The following is a 15,463-nucleotide window of genomic DNA, read 5'->3' as shown; positions in this document are numbered from 1 at the left end:
GCCAAGATGGTGAAACCCTGCCTCTACTAAAAAATACAAAAATTAGCTGGGCGCGGTGGCGGGTACCTGTAATCCCAGCTACTTGGGAGGCTGAGGCAGGAGAATCGATTGAGTCTGGGAGGCGGAGTCTGCAGTGAGCTGAGATCACACCACTGCACTCTAGCCTGGGTGACAGAGCAAGACTCCAACTCAAAAAAAAAAAAAAAAAAAAAACGATGGGGATATGTTCTAAGAAATGCATTGTTAGGCAATTTCATTGCTGTGGAAACATCATGGAGCGCACTCACATAAACCTACACGGTGGAGTTTACTACACACCTAGACTATGTGGTATAGCCTATTGCTCCTAGGCTACAAACCTGTGCAGCATATTACTGTACTGAATACTGTAGGCAATCGTAACACAATGGTAAGTATTTGTGAATCTAAACATACCTAAACATAGAGAAGATATAGTAGAAATATAGTGTAAAATATTTTAAAATGGCACAACATCTATAGGGCACTTGCCATGAATGGAGCTTGGAGGAGTGGAGGTTGCTTTGGGTGAGTCAGTGAGTGAGTAATGAGTGAATGTGAAGGCTTAGGACATTACTGTACACTACTGTAGACTTTATCAACACTGTATACTTAGCCTACACTAAATTTGTAAAAATAAATTTTTCTTTCTTTAATAATTGACCTTAGCTTACTGTAACTTTTTTATAAACGTTAAATTAAAAAGAAACTTTTTGACTCTTTTTTTTTTGGAAACGGAGTCTCACTCTGTCACCAGGCTGGAGTGCAATGGTGCGATCTCAGCTCACTGCAACCTCTGCCTCCCAGGTTCAAGCGATTCTCCTGCCTCAGCCTCCCGAATAGCTGGGATTACAGGCATGCACCACCATGCCCGGCTAATTTTGTATTTTTAGTAGAGAAAGGGTTTCACCATGTTGGTCAGGCTGGTCTTGAACTCGCGACCTCAGGTGATCCGCCCACCTCAGCCTCCCAAAGTGCTGGGATTACAGGCATGAGCCACCACACCTGGCCAACTCTTTTGTAATAACAATTAAAACAGAAACATATTGTACAGATATATACAATATTTTTCTTTTTATCTTTATTCTTTTATTTTTTTGGAGGGGAACAGAGTCCTGCTCTGTTGCCCAGGCTGGAGTCCAGTGGTGTGATCTCGGCTCACTGCAACTTCTGCCTCTCGGATCCAAGTGATTCTCCTGTCTCAGCTTCCCGAGTAGCTGGGACTATAGGCATGCGCCACCATGCTCCAGGTAATTTTTTTGTATTTTAGTAGAGTTGGGGTTTCACCATGTTGCCCTGGCTGGTCTCAAACTCCTGAGTTCAGCCAATTTGCCGCCTCGGCCTCCCAAAGTGTGAGGATTACAGGCATGAGCCACCGCGCCTGGCCTCTTTTTATCCTTATTCTATAAGCTTTTTCTATTAAAAAGTTTATTTTTTTCTAATTTTTAAGTTTTTTGTTAAAAAATAAAACACAAACACACACAGTAGCCTAGGCCTACACAGGGTCAGGATCAGCAATATCACTGTCTTCCACCTCCACTTCTTGTCCCAGTAGAAGGTCTTCAGGGGCAATAACATATACGGAGCTGTCATCTCCTATGATAACAATGCCTTCTTCTGGATTCCTCCTGAAGGAACCACCTGAGCCTGTTTTACAGTTAACTTTTTTTTTTTTTTTTGAGACGGAGTCTCGCTCTGTCGCCCAGGCTGGAGTTCAGTGGCACCATCTCGGCTCACTGCAAGCTCCGCCTCCCAGGTTCACGCCATTCTCCTGCCTCAGCCTCCCGAGTAGCTGGGACTACAGGCGCCCGCCATCACGCCCGGCTAAATTTTTGTATTTTTAGTAGAGACGGGGTTTCACCATGTTAGCTAGGATGGTCTCGATCTCCTGACCTCGTGATCCGCCCATCTCGGCCTCCCAAAGTGCTGGGATTACAGGCATGAGCCACCGCGCCCGGCCTAACTTTTTTTTTTAATAAGTTGAACGAGTACTCTAAAATAATAAAAAGTATAGTAAATACATAACAGTAACAGTCACTTATCAAGTATTATATACTATATATAATTACATGTGCTGTGCTTTATTTTATTTTACTTTATTTATTTTTTGAGATGGAGTCTCGCTCTGTTACCCAGGCTGGAGTGCAGTGGTGTGATATCAGCTCACTGCAACCTCCGTCTCCAGGGTTCAAGTGATTTTTCTCCTGTCTCATCCTCCTGAGTAACTGGGACTACAGGCGCCCGCCACCACGCCTGACTAGTTTTTGTTTTTTTAGTAGAGAAGGGGTTTTACCATATTGGTCAGGCTGGCCTTGAACTCCTGACCCCAGCTGATCCACCCTCCTCAGCCTCCCACAGTGCTAGGATTACAGGCGTGAGCCACCATGCCTGGCCTAGCATGTGCTATGTTTTTATACAACTGACAGCACGGTAAGTGTGTTTATATCAGCATCACCACAAACACATGAGTAATGGGTTGTGCTAGGACATTATAATGACTATGATGTCACTAGACCATAGGGATTTTTCAGCTCCATTGTAATTTTATGGGACCACCATTGTGTATGTGGTCTGTCATTGACCGAACTATCATTTTGCGGTATATGACTGTATAACTTTCTCCACAGACAAGCATAAGGAAACCCAGCTCAATGGGAAAGCTAAATGGAGGGGAATTGCATAAGACAGCTCCCAAATGACATTTTAACCTAATGCCTGTGTCATCAGCAGAGCAGCTTATTGGGGACTGGCATAGGAAGAAGTTTATAACCCATTCTGTGGGATAGAGATTCAACACGCTCGCATTACCTCAGGCTGTTTCTTCATCTAAAAAATAGGATTAATAATACCCACCTCATGGGATAGCTGCAAGAATTAAGTGACATGTGACAATGCCTAGCCCAGTTCCCTGGTTCATAGTGAATGGTCAAGAAATGTTAGCTCGCTTACCACACTATTGTCAACCCCCATTGCCCATCACCACTATTGTAGGGGTTACAGTGCTTTCTAAAGAGGAGGCAGGCCAGGCACCGTGGCTCACGCCTGTAATCCCAGCACTTTGGGAAACTGAGGTGGGCGGATCACTTGAGGTCAGGAGTTCAAGACCAGCCTGGCCAAATAGCAAAACCCCGTCTCTACTAAAAGATGCAAAAATTAGGCTGGGCACAGTGGCTTATGCCTGTAATCCCAGCATTTTGGGAGGCCAAGGCGGTCGGATCACCTGAAATCAGGAGTTCGAAACCAGCCTGGCCAACATGGTGAAAGCCCGTCTCTACTAAAAAAATACCAAGGGCCGGGCACGGTGGCTCACACCTGTAATCCCAGCACTTTGGGAGGCCGAGGCAGGTGAATCACGAGATCAGGAGTTCGAGACCAGCCTGGCCAACATGGGGAAACCCCATCTCTACTAAAAATACAAAAAATTAGCTGGGCGTGGTGGTGGGCGCCTGTAATCCCAGCTACTTGGGAGGCTGAGGCAGGAGAATCGCTTGAACCTGGGAGGCGGAGGTTGCAGTGAGCTGAGATCACGCCACTGCACTTCCGCCCAGGTGACAGTGCGAGACTCATCTCAACAACAACAACAACAACAACAAAACCCAAAGAATTAGCCGGCCATGGTGGTGGTCGCCTATAGTCCCAGCTACTCGGGAGCCTGAGGCAGAAGAATTGCTTGAACCCAGGAGGAGGAGGTTGCAGTGAGCCGAGATCATGCCACTGCACTCCAGCCTGGGCAACAGAGTGAGACTCCGTCTCAAAAAAAAAAAAAAAAATTAGCTGGGCATGGTGGCACATGCCTGTAATTCGGGAGGCTGAGGCGTGAGAATTGCTTAAACCTGGGAGGGAGGCAGAGTTTGCGGTGAGCCATGATCGTGCCACTGCATTCCAGCCTGGGTGACAGAGCCACACTCTGTCTCAAAAAAAAAAAAAATGAGGCTGCAGTGCTTGCTTTGGCAACACATAAACTAAAGAGGAGACATCTGTGAGTGATTGTTTAATATTTTTGGAATGAGAGTTGTGTGAGAAAATAGAAATATCATAAATGAAAGCCTCATCTATATAAATTTAGCTATTATAGTCTTGCGCCCTAGAGGTTGGGGGTCCTTTCTTCAGATCATTGTGTTGCTCTCATTCCCCATTATTGCTCCTGGAAATTAAAAACAGACACAGAGTGAAACATCATTTTTTATTTCTTCTGAGTATCTACATTCAATTGCTTTAGCTAAATTAACAAAAAACATGCAAATACATGTGGTTTCTGGTGACAAGTTCTCTAAGACAGTGTGGGAAATGACCTAAATATGCACAGGCAAGGCTCAGTCTCCAGAGGGGTGGGCAGGGGTAGGTAGGGGCTGTCTGATCCCCAGGGCAATGAAGTTCTTAGAGCTGAAGCCTAGCTCCTCCTTTTTAAGAGGAAATGACAAGCCAAAGCCTTCTGCGTTTGTTTGAGATCCTACCTTGTGGCCCTGTCAGAACCAGAATCCAGGTATCCTGATTCCCTGTCCACTGCCCCCAGCCTGAAGCCCTTCATCCTTCCTCTTAGCACCCTCTCAGGGGAACAGGGGCCTAGGTATGTTTACAAAAGTCCAGAACGGGTCAGTATTTGGGGGAAATAGAGATTTGAAGCTTTTAATTCCTCATAGAATACAGCAATTCAGTTCTGTTTCCCCAGTTCTAATCATAGGGTATTATTGTTCCAGACTCAGTGAAGAATTTGCCAGAGAACAGAAACTCCCAGCTGAAAATGTGTGCATTGCTCAGCTGTATCCTGTAATCAGCATGCCAGCATTTCCTACTAGAGCTCAGCATCTGAGTTGCATTATTTACTCACGTAAGTGCTTAGGATGGGTGATGGACGGGAAAGACAGGAAATGGAAGGACACAGGGTGAAGGTCATACAGGAGCACTAAATTGGGATGGAGTAACTTGCTAAGTATAAAGTTAAGACCTACATTAAGACCACCTCTATGCACACATTCAGTTAGAGGGCTCAATGGATACACCAGGCGCCTACGGCTGGAGCCTCCTTGGCACGAGCGCCCCATCCGAGGCACAGCTGCACTTCTGCACCCTCATGTTGGGCAGGCTGACCACCTGGGGCCTGGTCCTGCCTCCCTCCTTGATGCTGACGATCATGGGCAGTGAGGCAGTCTCCGAGGCGATACACTGTCGCGGCCCCAGAAATGGCCAATTGAAGGCCAGGGCCTCCGGGGGCTGCTGGCAGGTGCCCACACACTCGTAAGCCAGGAAGCCCGGGGGCTCCAGCACCCAGTTCTTGGCCCACTTCATCCCCTGCAGGTCAATGTACATCTCCTGGCGGCAGCAGCGGGTGCCCTCGGTCATTGGTGCTTCAGGGTCACAGTCGCCCTGAGCTCTGTGTGGGCAAAGAGAGCAGGGTCAGAGGTCATCTGGGAAGGCTGAAGTCAGAAGGCCTGGGGCACAGCTTAGTGGGCAACTGGGAGGGAGGTTTATGATCCAGCTCTCACTATGTTCTAAAAGCTGGATATTTGTGAGAAGATGAATGAATAAACATATCTGAAACATAAATAATAAATCAGCTACTATTAATTAAAGGTATCCTAATAGGCCAGACAATGAAGTAGGTACTTCACATGTATTATCTCAGGTGACGTCTGCATTTCATCCTCAGGTAGGTTCCAGCATTATCCCCATTCCACTTGAGGCCACTGACACCCAGAGGTGTTCGGTGATGGGCCAGAGGACCTACAGCCAGTGGAAGGCAGAGCTAGATGGAGGCCAGGCCAACCGGCTCCAAGGCCTCTTCTTAACCACTGTGCTACACAGCCCCCATCTGCTCCAGAGAGCTAACTTGTCCATGAGAAAGAATTCACCAAAGCAGAAGGAAAGCTCATTGCCCCTAGTAACAGCTAAAGCTAGGATTTTTCAAAGATTTAATCATGGAGAAGGGTAAAGTGAAAGTAGATGATTACAATCGTGTATATGGAGTCAATGGCAATACAAAAATCCATTGAAAATTGTCAAAGATATTTTTAAATAAAATAAATCATACAATTCTCCTGCCACAGCCTCCCAAGTAGCTGGGATTACAGGCACCCGCCACCACGCCCAGCTAATTTTTATATTTTTAGTAGAGACGGGGTTTCACCATGTTGGCCAGGCTGGTCTGGAATTCCTGACCTCAGGTGACCCGCTGGCCTCCACTCCCAAAGTGCTGGGATTACAGGCGTGAGCCACCATACTTGGCCTTATAATTTTTTTTTTTTTTTTGTCATTTCTTTAAAACTTTTTTTTTTTAATTTTTTTAAGGATAGGATTCCACTGTGTGGCCGAGGCTGGTGTCAAACTCCTGGCTTTAAGCAATCCTCCACCTCAGCTTCCCAAAGTGTTGGGATTACAGGCATGAGCCACTGCAGCTGGCCTGAATAATATAATTTCTTTTTCTTTTCTTTTCTTTGTTTCCTTTTTTTTTTTTTTTTTTTTTTTTGAGACAGAATCACGCTCTGTCCCCCAGGCTGGATGGAATGCAGTGGTGTGATCTCGGCTCACTGCAACCTTCACCTCCCGGTTCAAGCGATTCTCCTGCCTCAGCCTCCTGAGTAGCTGGGATTACAGGCGCGCGCCACCACGCCCGGCTAATTTTTGTATTTTTGGTAGACACGGGGTTTCATCATGTTGGTCAGGCTGGTCTCAAACTCCTGATCTTGTGATCCAGCCCGCCTCGGCCTCCCAAAGTGCTAGGATTACAGGTCTGAGCCACCACGCCTGGCCAATAATACAATTTCTGCCATTAGAAACCCTGACATGTAGTGGGCAATCGCTGGCATCCTGGGACAGTCTGCACCGCGCTCTCCCTACCCCTAGCCCACTGCCACCATCCGGTCCCCCAGACAGTCCTGGGGACGGGGGTCTGGACCACTCAGTGGCTGCTTGCCTCCCGTCTGCCCAGTCCTGCACCTACCCATAGTCCCTGAGGTCCAGGGTGTGCAGCTCCAGCTGGGGCTCCCCAAGCCCGGCTGGTGCCCCCTGCGAGGCAAAGCGGACCAGCTTGTGGGCGCCGGACGCCAGCGGGCCCAGATGCTCCCTCTGCACCGACACCTGTAGCAGCAGCGGCTGCCGGGGCCGGCTCAGCTGCTGCCAGAAGTTCACGGCCTCGGTCACGTCGAAGGCCTTCCAGCCGCTCTCGTGGACGGACACCAGCCTGAGACATGATACACACGACACGGAGACCCAGCGCCGCTTGAGGGCGGGGACTGGGACGGGCCCCGAGGACCCTGCACCGCCCCCTGCGTCCCCGCCCCCAAGCCGGGCCTAGCAGCCTCCTACTCCTGCCCTGCGCGCCCGCGCGACCCCCACCTGGAGTCGATGAGGGAGGTGCGGTTGGAGCCGTCGTCGCGGACGCGCAGCCACTCGACGGTCACCCGGGCCTGGGCGCTGCGCGGGGACAGCCGCCCGTGCCTGTGCAGCGCGGCCTTGGGGACGGGCTCCTGGAAGAGCCGCAGCACGGCCTGCACCAGTTCGCTGTTGGGCGGCAGCCGCTGCTCCATGCCGAACACCAGCAGGTGTGTGCTGGCCTCCGACGCCAGGAACCTGCCGGCCACCTCTGGGGACAAGAGCAGGGTCAGCAGGGCCTCCCCGGACTCCAGCGGAGCTCTGAGGATGGCAGGGCCACTGAGCTGGCAGCCAGGCCAGGAGACACCGGCCCTGTTCTATCTCTGGGGCAAACCCAGTTTACAAATCTTCCTTGGATCTGGGCCTTGTTTAGTAACAATTTCCATCCAGCAGGCAGGGGCGCCTGTGGGACCCTGGCTAGCAAGTTTGCCTCAGCTGAGATGCTGGGAGCAGAATCCTCACCCAGGTGCCTGGCACTGGCTCTAGCTCTGGGCACTGAGGACCTAGGGAGGCGAGAGGCTGCAGGAGGATTCAGGCCCAGTTGCACCCCTGACAGCCAGGTATAACCCAGGTAGTCTACTTAGGTATTTTTCAGTTATCCAAACACGCTTCTATCCACAAGGACTCACTTTGATGTTCACAGTGCTGGGAGATGGCTAAGACATAGTCATACCCCTGTTCCAGATGAGCACATGGTGGAGAGAGGATTTTAAAGCCATTTACTCAAGGTCAGGCTCAGACCAGAGTGGCAGTGTGAAAACATACCCTGGGAGTCCAGCTGCACCAAGTGCCTTGAGGCACACACTCACCTGCTCCCCCAGCTCTACTTTCTCTCCTCTACCCTCCCCTTCTCTGATGTCTTGGTTTTTCCAGCAGGTCTAGCCTGGTGCACCTCCCCTGGGCTGGAGGGGGCCCTCAGTGCACAGCTGGAGACCCTGGGCCCAGGCCCGGCTCCTCCTCACTGCTCCTTGGACCGTGGCCCTCACACAGCCTCCCACAGAGTCCCAAAAGGCCAGGGGCCCTTCGACACCTCCAGAGTGGGCACAACCGGCCTGCCCCCGACCATGGGACTGGGGGCAGCAGGGAGGGAGGGTCTCACCTCGGAAGCTCTGGCTGAACCTCTTTCCGCGGGAGCGGTCCCCGTGGCTGCGCCGCAGCAGGACCACATACTGGGCCCTCACGTGGGCCGGGATGACCAGCTTCTCCATGTCGGCCCTGTCCAGTACGGGCACCTCGCTGAGCTGCAGCTGCCGCAGCAGGCTGCCCAGGAGCTGCTCCTCGGTCAGGGCCGCCCCGGGGCCAGCCAGGGGCAGCACCCAGAGTGCCCAGCAGAGCCACAGGGGCCACATGGTGCTGCCCTGGGGGAGCAGGAGGCAGAGTGGGGCTGTCCTCTAGGGAGGTTGAAGGAGGGTCTCAGGCAGCTGGGTGTGCTGAGAGCCAGGCTGGGCCAGCTTTATAGCTGGCCCTGGGCTGGCCTGGGGTGAAGGGAAGAGGGAGGGAGGGAGGGAGGGAGGTCACACCCCTGGGACCTCCTGGGAGCTCACAGCCAGACAGGTCCCTGAGCCTGGAGGAGGGGGCTGTCTAGAAAGGACAGGGCTGTCTGGATGCCACCCAGGCCTGGGGCCTCTGGCTGTGCTGTCAGCAGCTTGACAATATTTTTAGTGCCTGTTGAATTTTCCTGGCCTTACCCCAGCCCTGTTCTATGAAAAAGTGAGTCTATTCTGTGAAAAACAAAGTCCTGCTAGCCAGCTGCTTAAATCTCTTGAAGTCTCTTCTGGAGGCTGGGCTGGGTCCAGGTCTGCAAATCATAAAGGAAGGGCGGGAAGGATTCTGCCTTCCTGCTGGTTCTGGCCACATTCACAGAAGCCCCTTGGTCATCTCCCTCCAACCTACACTCCTTGCACACCCCCTGCCTCTCCCCGCACCAGGGGTCCCTCAGGGTTGTCGCACCGTCTTTGCCCTCCCCCCATGACATCCTCTGTCTAGACACGGTCAGAACACAAATCTGGCAGCTCTACTGTCTTTAGGAGTCCCAGGAACAGCAATTTCAGCACGTGCCTTTGCAGTCACGTGACCACAGCACAGGAGTCCTCCCTTCAGACAGCAGAATTATTCTGGGGTGTGCTCTCCCCAGTGAGCTGGCTGGCTGGTTCATGCCACCAGCACTCAGCTGGAGCCCAGGTCATTTCCAGACACAGACAAGGGACAGGAACTTAGAAAGCAGAGGCCAGAGCTGCCCAAAGGCATGACCTGTCCAAAGCCACAGGTACTGGGGGCAGATTGAGGTGGGAGCCCCCCTGTGTCTCCTCAAACACACATTTTAGACTGGCCGCGTTCAAATATGAGAACTGCCATCTGCTAACTGTTTGACCTGCTAGCAAGTGAGTTAACTTCTCAGTGCCTCAGTTTCCTCATCTACAGAAAGAGGGTGATGATCATAAGGTCTTCTTCATAGGGTTAGTGTGAAGATTAAATGCATTAATACATGCAGGATGTTTCACCCAGTGTCTAGTGACAGGTAAACACTCTGTAAGGGTTTGCTATCATTATTATCTGCCTCAAATCTGCATTCACAGGGTCGTGGCTTTTTGCATTTTTTTTCTTTTTTTTGACGTAGCCTCACTCTGTCACGCAGGCTAGAGTGCAGTGGCGCGATCTAGGCTCACTGCAACCTCTGCCTCCTGGGTTCAAGCAATTCTCCTGCCTCGGCCTCCCGAGTAGCTGGGACTACAGGCGCATGCCACGCCCGGCTCATTTTTTGTATTTTTAGTAGAGATGGGGTTTCACCGTGTCAGCCAGAATGGTCTCAATCCCCTGACCTGGTGATCCACCTGCCTTGGCCTCCCAGAGTGCTGGGATTACAGGCATGAGCCACCGTGCCGGGCCAGGTCGTGGCTTTTTATAAAACTATCAACAACAATAATAGCACACATTTCCTGAGTGCATGTGCCAGTCATTGTTCTAAGCTCTGAATGTGTATTCACACAGCCCTTAGGAGGCAGGTGTCAGTTTCAGGTGCATCTTGCAGATGCAAGGTCAGACCACTGCCTGGGGAAGTGACCTGCTCGCCAACCTCAATGAAGGGCTTGGGAGCTAAATGGAGCCTCTGTCTCTGTAGGCATCTCCCTCTGGCACTGGCATAGGGGATTTGAGGATGTGCAGGGGGAAGCTCTTCCCAAAACTCCACAGCCTCACTTGCCCATGTTCTGTCACATGAGTAAGGATGGTGGAGGAGGACAAGGACCCTGGGCCAAGGGGGCTGCCGGGCAAGGGGCATCCCCCTTCACCTTCTAAATGGGGGCACTCTGGCCCCTTTGTGGGAATGCTGTGTCACTGACAGATCTCTCCATGTCATCCCCCTGCTTCTGTCCTCAAACATTTCAGGCAGAGGAAGAGGGAATCTTCTGGTGCTCGAAGGTGGAATTTCTTTTGGATGAAAGCCCAGGGACTTCATGCCACCACATATATATGCAAATGCATATGTATATGTATATGGAAGTCTCATATTTGAACCCAGCCAGTCTACAGTGTGTGTTTGAGGAGGCATGGGGGGCTCCCACCTCAATCTGCCCCCAGTACCTGTGGCTTTGGACAGGCCATGCCTCTGGGCAGTTTTGGCCTCTGTTTTCTAGGTTTCTGTCCCTTGATCTGTGTCTGGAAATGACCTGGGCTCCAGCTGAGTGCTGGTGGCATGAGCCAGTCCACTAGCTCACTGGGGAGAGCATACCCCAGAATGATACTGCTGTCTGAAGGGCTTTTAGCAGTGTGTGTGTTGGGGGAGTGTTTAGCATCAGAGAAGGGGAAGGGATAAGAATAACACTGATAATAAATGTAATGGGCTGAGTGTGGTGTGACTCATGCCTGTAATCTCAGCACTCAGGGAGGCCAAGGCAGGAGGATCACTTGAGGCCAGGAGTTCGAGGTCAGCCTGAACAATGTAGCAAGACCCCATCTCTACAGATAAGCATAAATAATAACCACAATGGCTAATAGTGCTTGTGGGCCACACACTGTTCTGAATGTTTTATATTTATTGTTAACTCTTTATTCTCACCATAACTTGAGGAGGAAGTTGCCGTTATTATTTCCTTTTTATAGATGAAGAAACTGAGCATAAAACTGTTGTCTGACTAGCCCAAAGTCATACAGATAGTAGATGCTAGAGCTCAGGGTATCTGAAGGGAAGGAACAGGGATTTGGTCACATGTGTCCACAAACCAAGGTAAGAGGAAATACAGAAATCCTAACAGCTGACCCCGGGGTGGGAGAAGGAGACCCTTGGGGTCATAGAATCATGACCTCAGCTGCTTCTCTGTTTCCCTTTCCTTTTCTCTCCCATCTGTATTTCCATGGGATTTGTGTAATTCACAAGGAGGAATTCAAATCCCATCTTGGCACTCATCTCCCATAGTTGGAACATCCCGTGAAATATAAATTCCCACCACTGTGTCCGGTCCAAACAAGACCTCCTGTTCTCTCTGTGACAAGGGTAGCTTTCTTCAAAAGAGAAGCTGTTGCCTTTCTTTGCAAGTGATTAACAGGGAAAGGACTTACTTGATGCAAACATTTGGGTCTTAAGTCAGGCCAAAAGGTGCAGAAGTGTCACATTTACAGGCAAGCCAGGACCTGCGGGCCTCAGTCTCTGGAAGCTGTTCTGGGCTGGTGTTTCATAAATATGCAATAGTCCACTACCCTTGCTGCTGGGCGACAGGAAGCCCTGTGGCTTATCACTGGTGCCAAGGATATCACACCCAGGCTGTCCTTGCATGCCACTACCCCCTCCCCAGAACCCCAACATATAGACCCACTGGGAGCTCACTAAGGCTGGACACTCACAATGAGACCTCACAGGCCCCTGTTCTGGTTCAGCAGGGACCTGCTGTTCCAGGGCTGAGGGAGGCCAGGCCCCTGCTGCTGCTGCTTCCCTGACCTGCAGATGCCCATTCGAGGTTCTCTTCCAGCTATGAAACACCACAGGGCTGAGAACCTCTGGAAGTCCCCAGGGATTCAGGAGCTCCTTCTACATCTGGGGTAACAGACCAGCTAAATTGAAACCTCATTTCCAGAGAAGATAGCAAAGTGGAGGGACCCCCCTACACCTTCTTGATTCCCTGCCTCCCCCTGGAGGGACCCCCCCACCTTCTTGATTCCCTGCCTCCCCCTGGAGGGACCCCCCCACCTTCTTGATTCCCTGCCTCCCCCTGGAGGGACCCCCCCACCTTCTTGATTCCCTGCCTCCCCCAGATGTCTTGCTGATATTTCTGCATCGGCCCCTCAGCACAGGACCAAAGCTAGAGCAGAGCCCTCAACAGGAAGTGAAACTACACAGTCAATATCCAGCCTCTCTAAGGACCGATCCTGCCTGCAGGGATGGGTGTCTGGGACGTAGTGCTCAGGGTGGCCCTGGGGGCCGCTGGTAGCCTGGGCAAGTGATCCACGATTGGGAAACTGAGATCCCTTCCTGATGTTGGGGGACCTCCCTTAGGTGGAGGAGCCGGGGAACATTTAGCACCAATGGAGGGGTTTGTCCAGCCAGACGCGACTTACCCTCTTTATTTCACCGGCTAGTTTGTAGAATCAGAGAGAGCTTAGCACTGAAATTGGCTATCCAGGCCATGCTCCTGCCCCCCGGGTTTTAGAAATGAGAAAATGAGGCTCAGAGAGATGACATCTTCCCCAAACACACACAGTCGATGATCCACGATCAATACTCCCATAAAGTCAGGTCTTCCCACTCCCAGACCAAAGTTCTTTCCACGCCCTCAAACTATTTCCAGTCCTGCCCTGACCCCCTGAAGCCAGTAGGGTCATCTGTCAGCCCCAGGCAAGCTGGGGACTCAGTCAACCCAGGGTCGGGTCTGGGCAGGGGGCAGGGAGGCGTGAGAAGCAGACAAACAGACAAAGGCCAAATCCCCCAGATTCCTGAGGCCCAAGATACAGGCCTGGGTCCTAAATGTGGATTCCCGGCAGCCTGAAGAGTTTTGTTGGGGAAATAAAATAATTGGGCAATTAGCTAGCAGCCAAAAGAAGAGCTTGAATGTGGATTGGGAAACTTTTTACAATGGTCTGATTAGTCGTCAGGAGGGAGGGCAGCCACCCTTTGTCATGCAGTGGAAGGAGCTGGGCCTCTGAGGGTCTGAGTGGAGAGTCTGGCTGTGGGGTCAGGTCAGCCTTGAAAAATTGTAAAAAAAGCCTCTTCTGTCCTGGTGGGAGGGAAGGTGTTTGAAGAACAGGGAATACTACTTAACCAAGCTGTCTCAATCAAAAATTACTAAAGTGGAAAAAATGCAGACTGTTTCTGAACCTCTATTGTTAGGGGTTTTAAGATGTTGTGAAGACTTTTTTTTCTTTGGAGATGTTATGTTGCAGATGCTCTAGGTGTAATTGTACGGATGCTGTGTGAGGATGTGGATGCTTTGCACTGCCAGCTGTTTTGTTGGTGTGCATATCCGTTAGGACTGAGGCACTTAGGACCAAAGTCTCTTCCAACCCAGATGACCTTCAGATAACCCAAACTTCTCCGCTTGCTCTGTCCTCCCTGGACCACTCCTGTCTCCCTAATACGGTGTTATCCGGCCCAGCCATCCCACCCACCCAGCTTGGCCATGATGGAGCCACGAGACAAGCTGCCCCTGAGCTTTGGGGATGGGCTCCCCATTCCTCACCTCCTCTTAGCCCCAGACAGCTTTTCCACAACCCACTGCTCCAGCACCTCCCACCTTCCACCAGGTCTGGGGATGTTCCATGGGGGAGTCTCTGGGTCTAGTGATTTCTGCCCAGAATCACCTGAGAAACCTGTGTAAATACAGATTCCTGGACCCCAACTCAGGCCTCCTGAATGGACTTTGCTGGGGGCAGTGTCCAGTAATCTGAGTGTTAAAGATTCTATGCGCATTAGGTTTGAGAAGCAGGGGAGGGTGAGGATAGGTGGGGGCCAATAGCAGGCAAGGAAGCTGCCGGAGAATTCAGGTGAGAAGAACTCCGTCATTCCATTAAACTTATAACCTGGCCCTTCTGGATGATTCCTCCACTTCATGATTGTCAGTGATGAGAGAAAAGAACACAAATGGGAACAAACTAGAAAAACATTTTTTCCTGAGGTATTTTCTGGGTTTCTCTGAATATTTGAGAGTAAGAACAGGTGAACAGAGGGGTTTCTTTTCTCTCTCTCTCAATACCCTGAACATAATCAGGTTATATGCAAATTCAGCATTAAAACATTTATTTATTCATTTATTTTTTTGAGACAGAGGCTCACTCTGTTGCCTAGGCAGGAGTGCAGTGGTGCGATCTCGGCTCACTGCAACTTCCACCTCCCGGGTTCAAGTGATTCTCCTGCCTCAGCCTCCCAAGTGGTTGGGACTATGGGCACCCACAGTTACGCCCGGCTAATTTTTGTATTTTTAGTAGAGGTGAGGTTTCACCATGTTGGCCAGGCTGGTCTCAAACTCCTGACCTCAAATGATCCACCCACCTTGGCCTCCCAAAATGTTGGGATTATAGGTGTGAGCCACTGCGCTCGGCCTCAGCATCATAACATTTAATGCTCCAAAGTTAACAGTATGTAGGTCAATAGATCTATCAAAGTGTAATTATTTCCACCCTCCTCTAAATTTTTGTTTCTTCTCCACCCCCTCTGCCTCCCTCTCCTGCAAAAAACCCTTTTGTATCTTTCCCCACAGCTTCAGTACTTCCGGAAATTTTCTCCTACAAGACCCCTGACATAGGAGGCAGGAGACCAAGGTGCTGATTCTGACCTGTGCCTGCCTGGGAACACTTAGCCTGCCATTTCCATGCTCATGCAGAGAAGTTCCTATCTTGCCCCTGATCAGAAGCCACTATCATGACTCCCCGCATCACAGAAGTTTCTTCTCCTTAGTTTACCTGGAAGCTCTTCTCCAGGTTCCACCCTGGATTTCCAACCCCCACATCCTGCCCTTGCCACTGCCCTACGCCCCCAGCATTCTGAGGCCCTGAATGGTCATCTCTTTGCTCATTCTTTTTCCCACGCCTGCGTGCCCTTCATCTCTTCTTTACCTTTGAAATCACAGCTCATCTGGCAAGCCTCAGCATAACA

At 50.9% G+C, this 15,463-nt stretch overlaps 1 protein-coding gene across 1 annotated transcript; it reads right to left on the bottom strand.

Annotated features, from left to right (window-relative positions):
- Positions 1–4,187: 4,187 nt before the first annotated feature.
- LEFTY2 (left-right determination factor 2) lies at positions 4,188–9,361 on the bottom strand. The gene is made up of 4 exons (XM_514238.9): positions 8,486–9,361; positions 7,351–7,597; positions 6,956–7,195; positions 4,188–5,389 (listed from the first exon to the last, which is right to left on the bottom strand). Exons 1-4 carry the CDS (start codon positions 8,733–8,735, stop codon positions 5,026–5,028), a joined length of 1,101 nt encoding a protein of 366 aa, XP_514238.2. The 5' UTR covers positions 8,736–9,361; the 3' UTR covers positions 4,188–5,025.
- Between the last annotated feature and the right edge of the window lie 6,102 nt (positions 9,362–15,463).

Source organism: Pan troglodytes, chromosome 1, assembly GCF_028858775.2.
Source record: "Pan troglodytes isolate AG18354 chromosome 1, NHGRI_mPanTro3-v2.0_pri, whole genome shotgun sequence".
Lineage (NCBI taxonomy): Eukaryota > Metazoa > Chordata > Mammalia > Primates > Hominidae > Pan > Pan troglodytes.
The sequence above is the reverse complement of the archived record's forward strand: the minus strand, read 5'-3'. Positions and strand labels throughout refer to the sequence as shown.

Excerpts from the sequence above, each read along its gene's own strand:
- LEFTY2 (XM_514238.9), bottom strand. The coding sequence starts at position 8,735 with ATGTGGCCCCTGTGGCTCTGCTGGGCACTCTGGGTGCTGCCCCTGGCT. Across the intron at positions 7,598-8,485 it reads GTTCAGCCAGAGCTTCCGAG|AGGTGGCCGGCAGGTTCCTG; the intron begins GTGAGACCCTCC and ends TCTTGTCCCCAG. Across the intron at positions 7,196-7,350 it reads ACCTCCCTCATCGACTCCAG|GCTGGTGTCCGTCCACGAGA; the intron begins GTGGGGGTCGCG and ends ATCATGTCTCAG.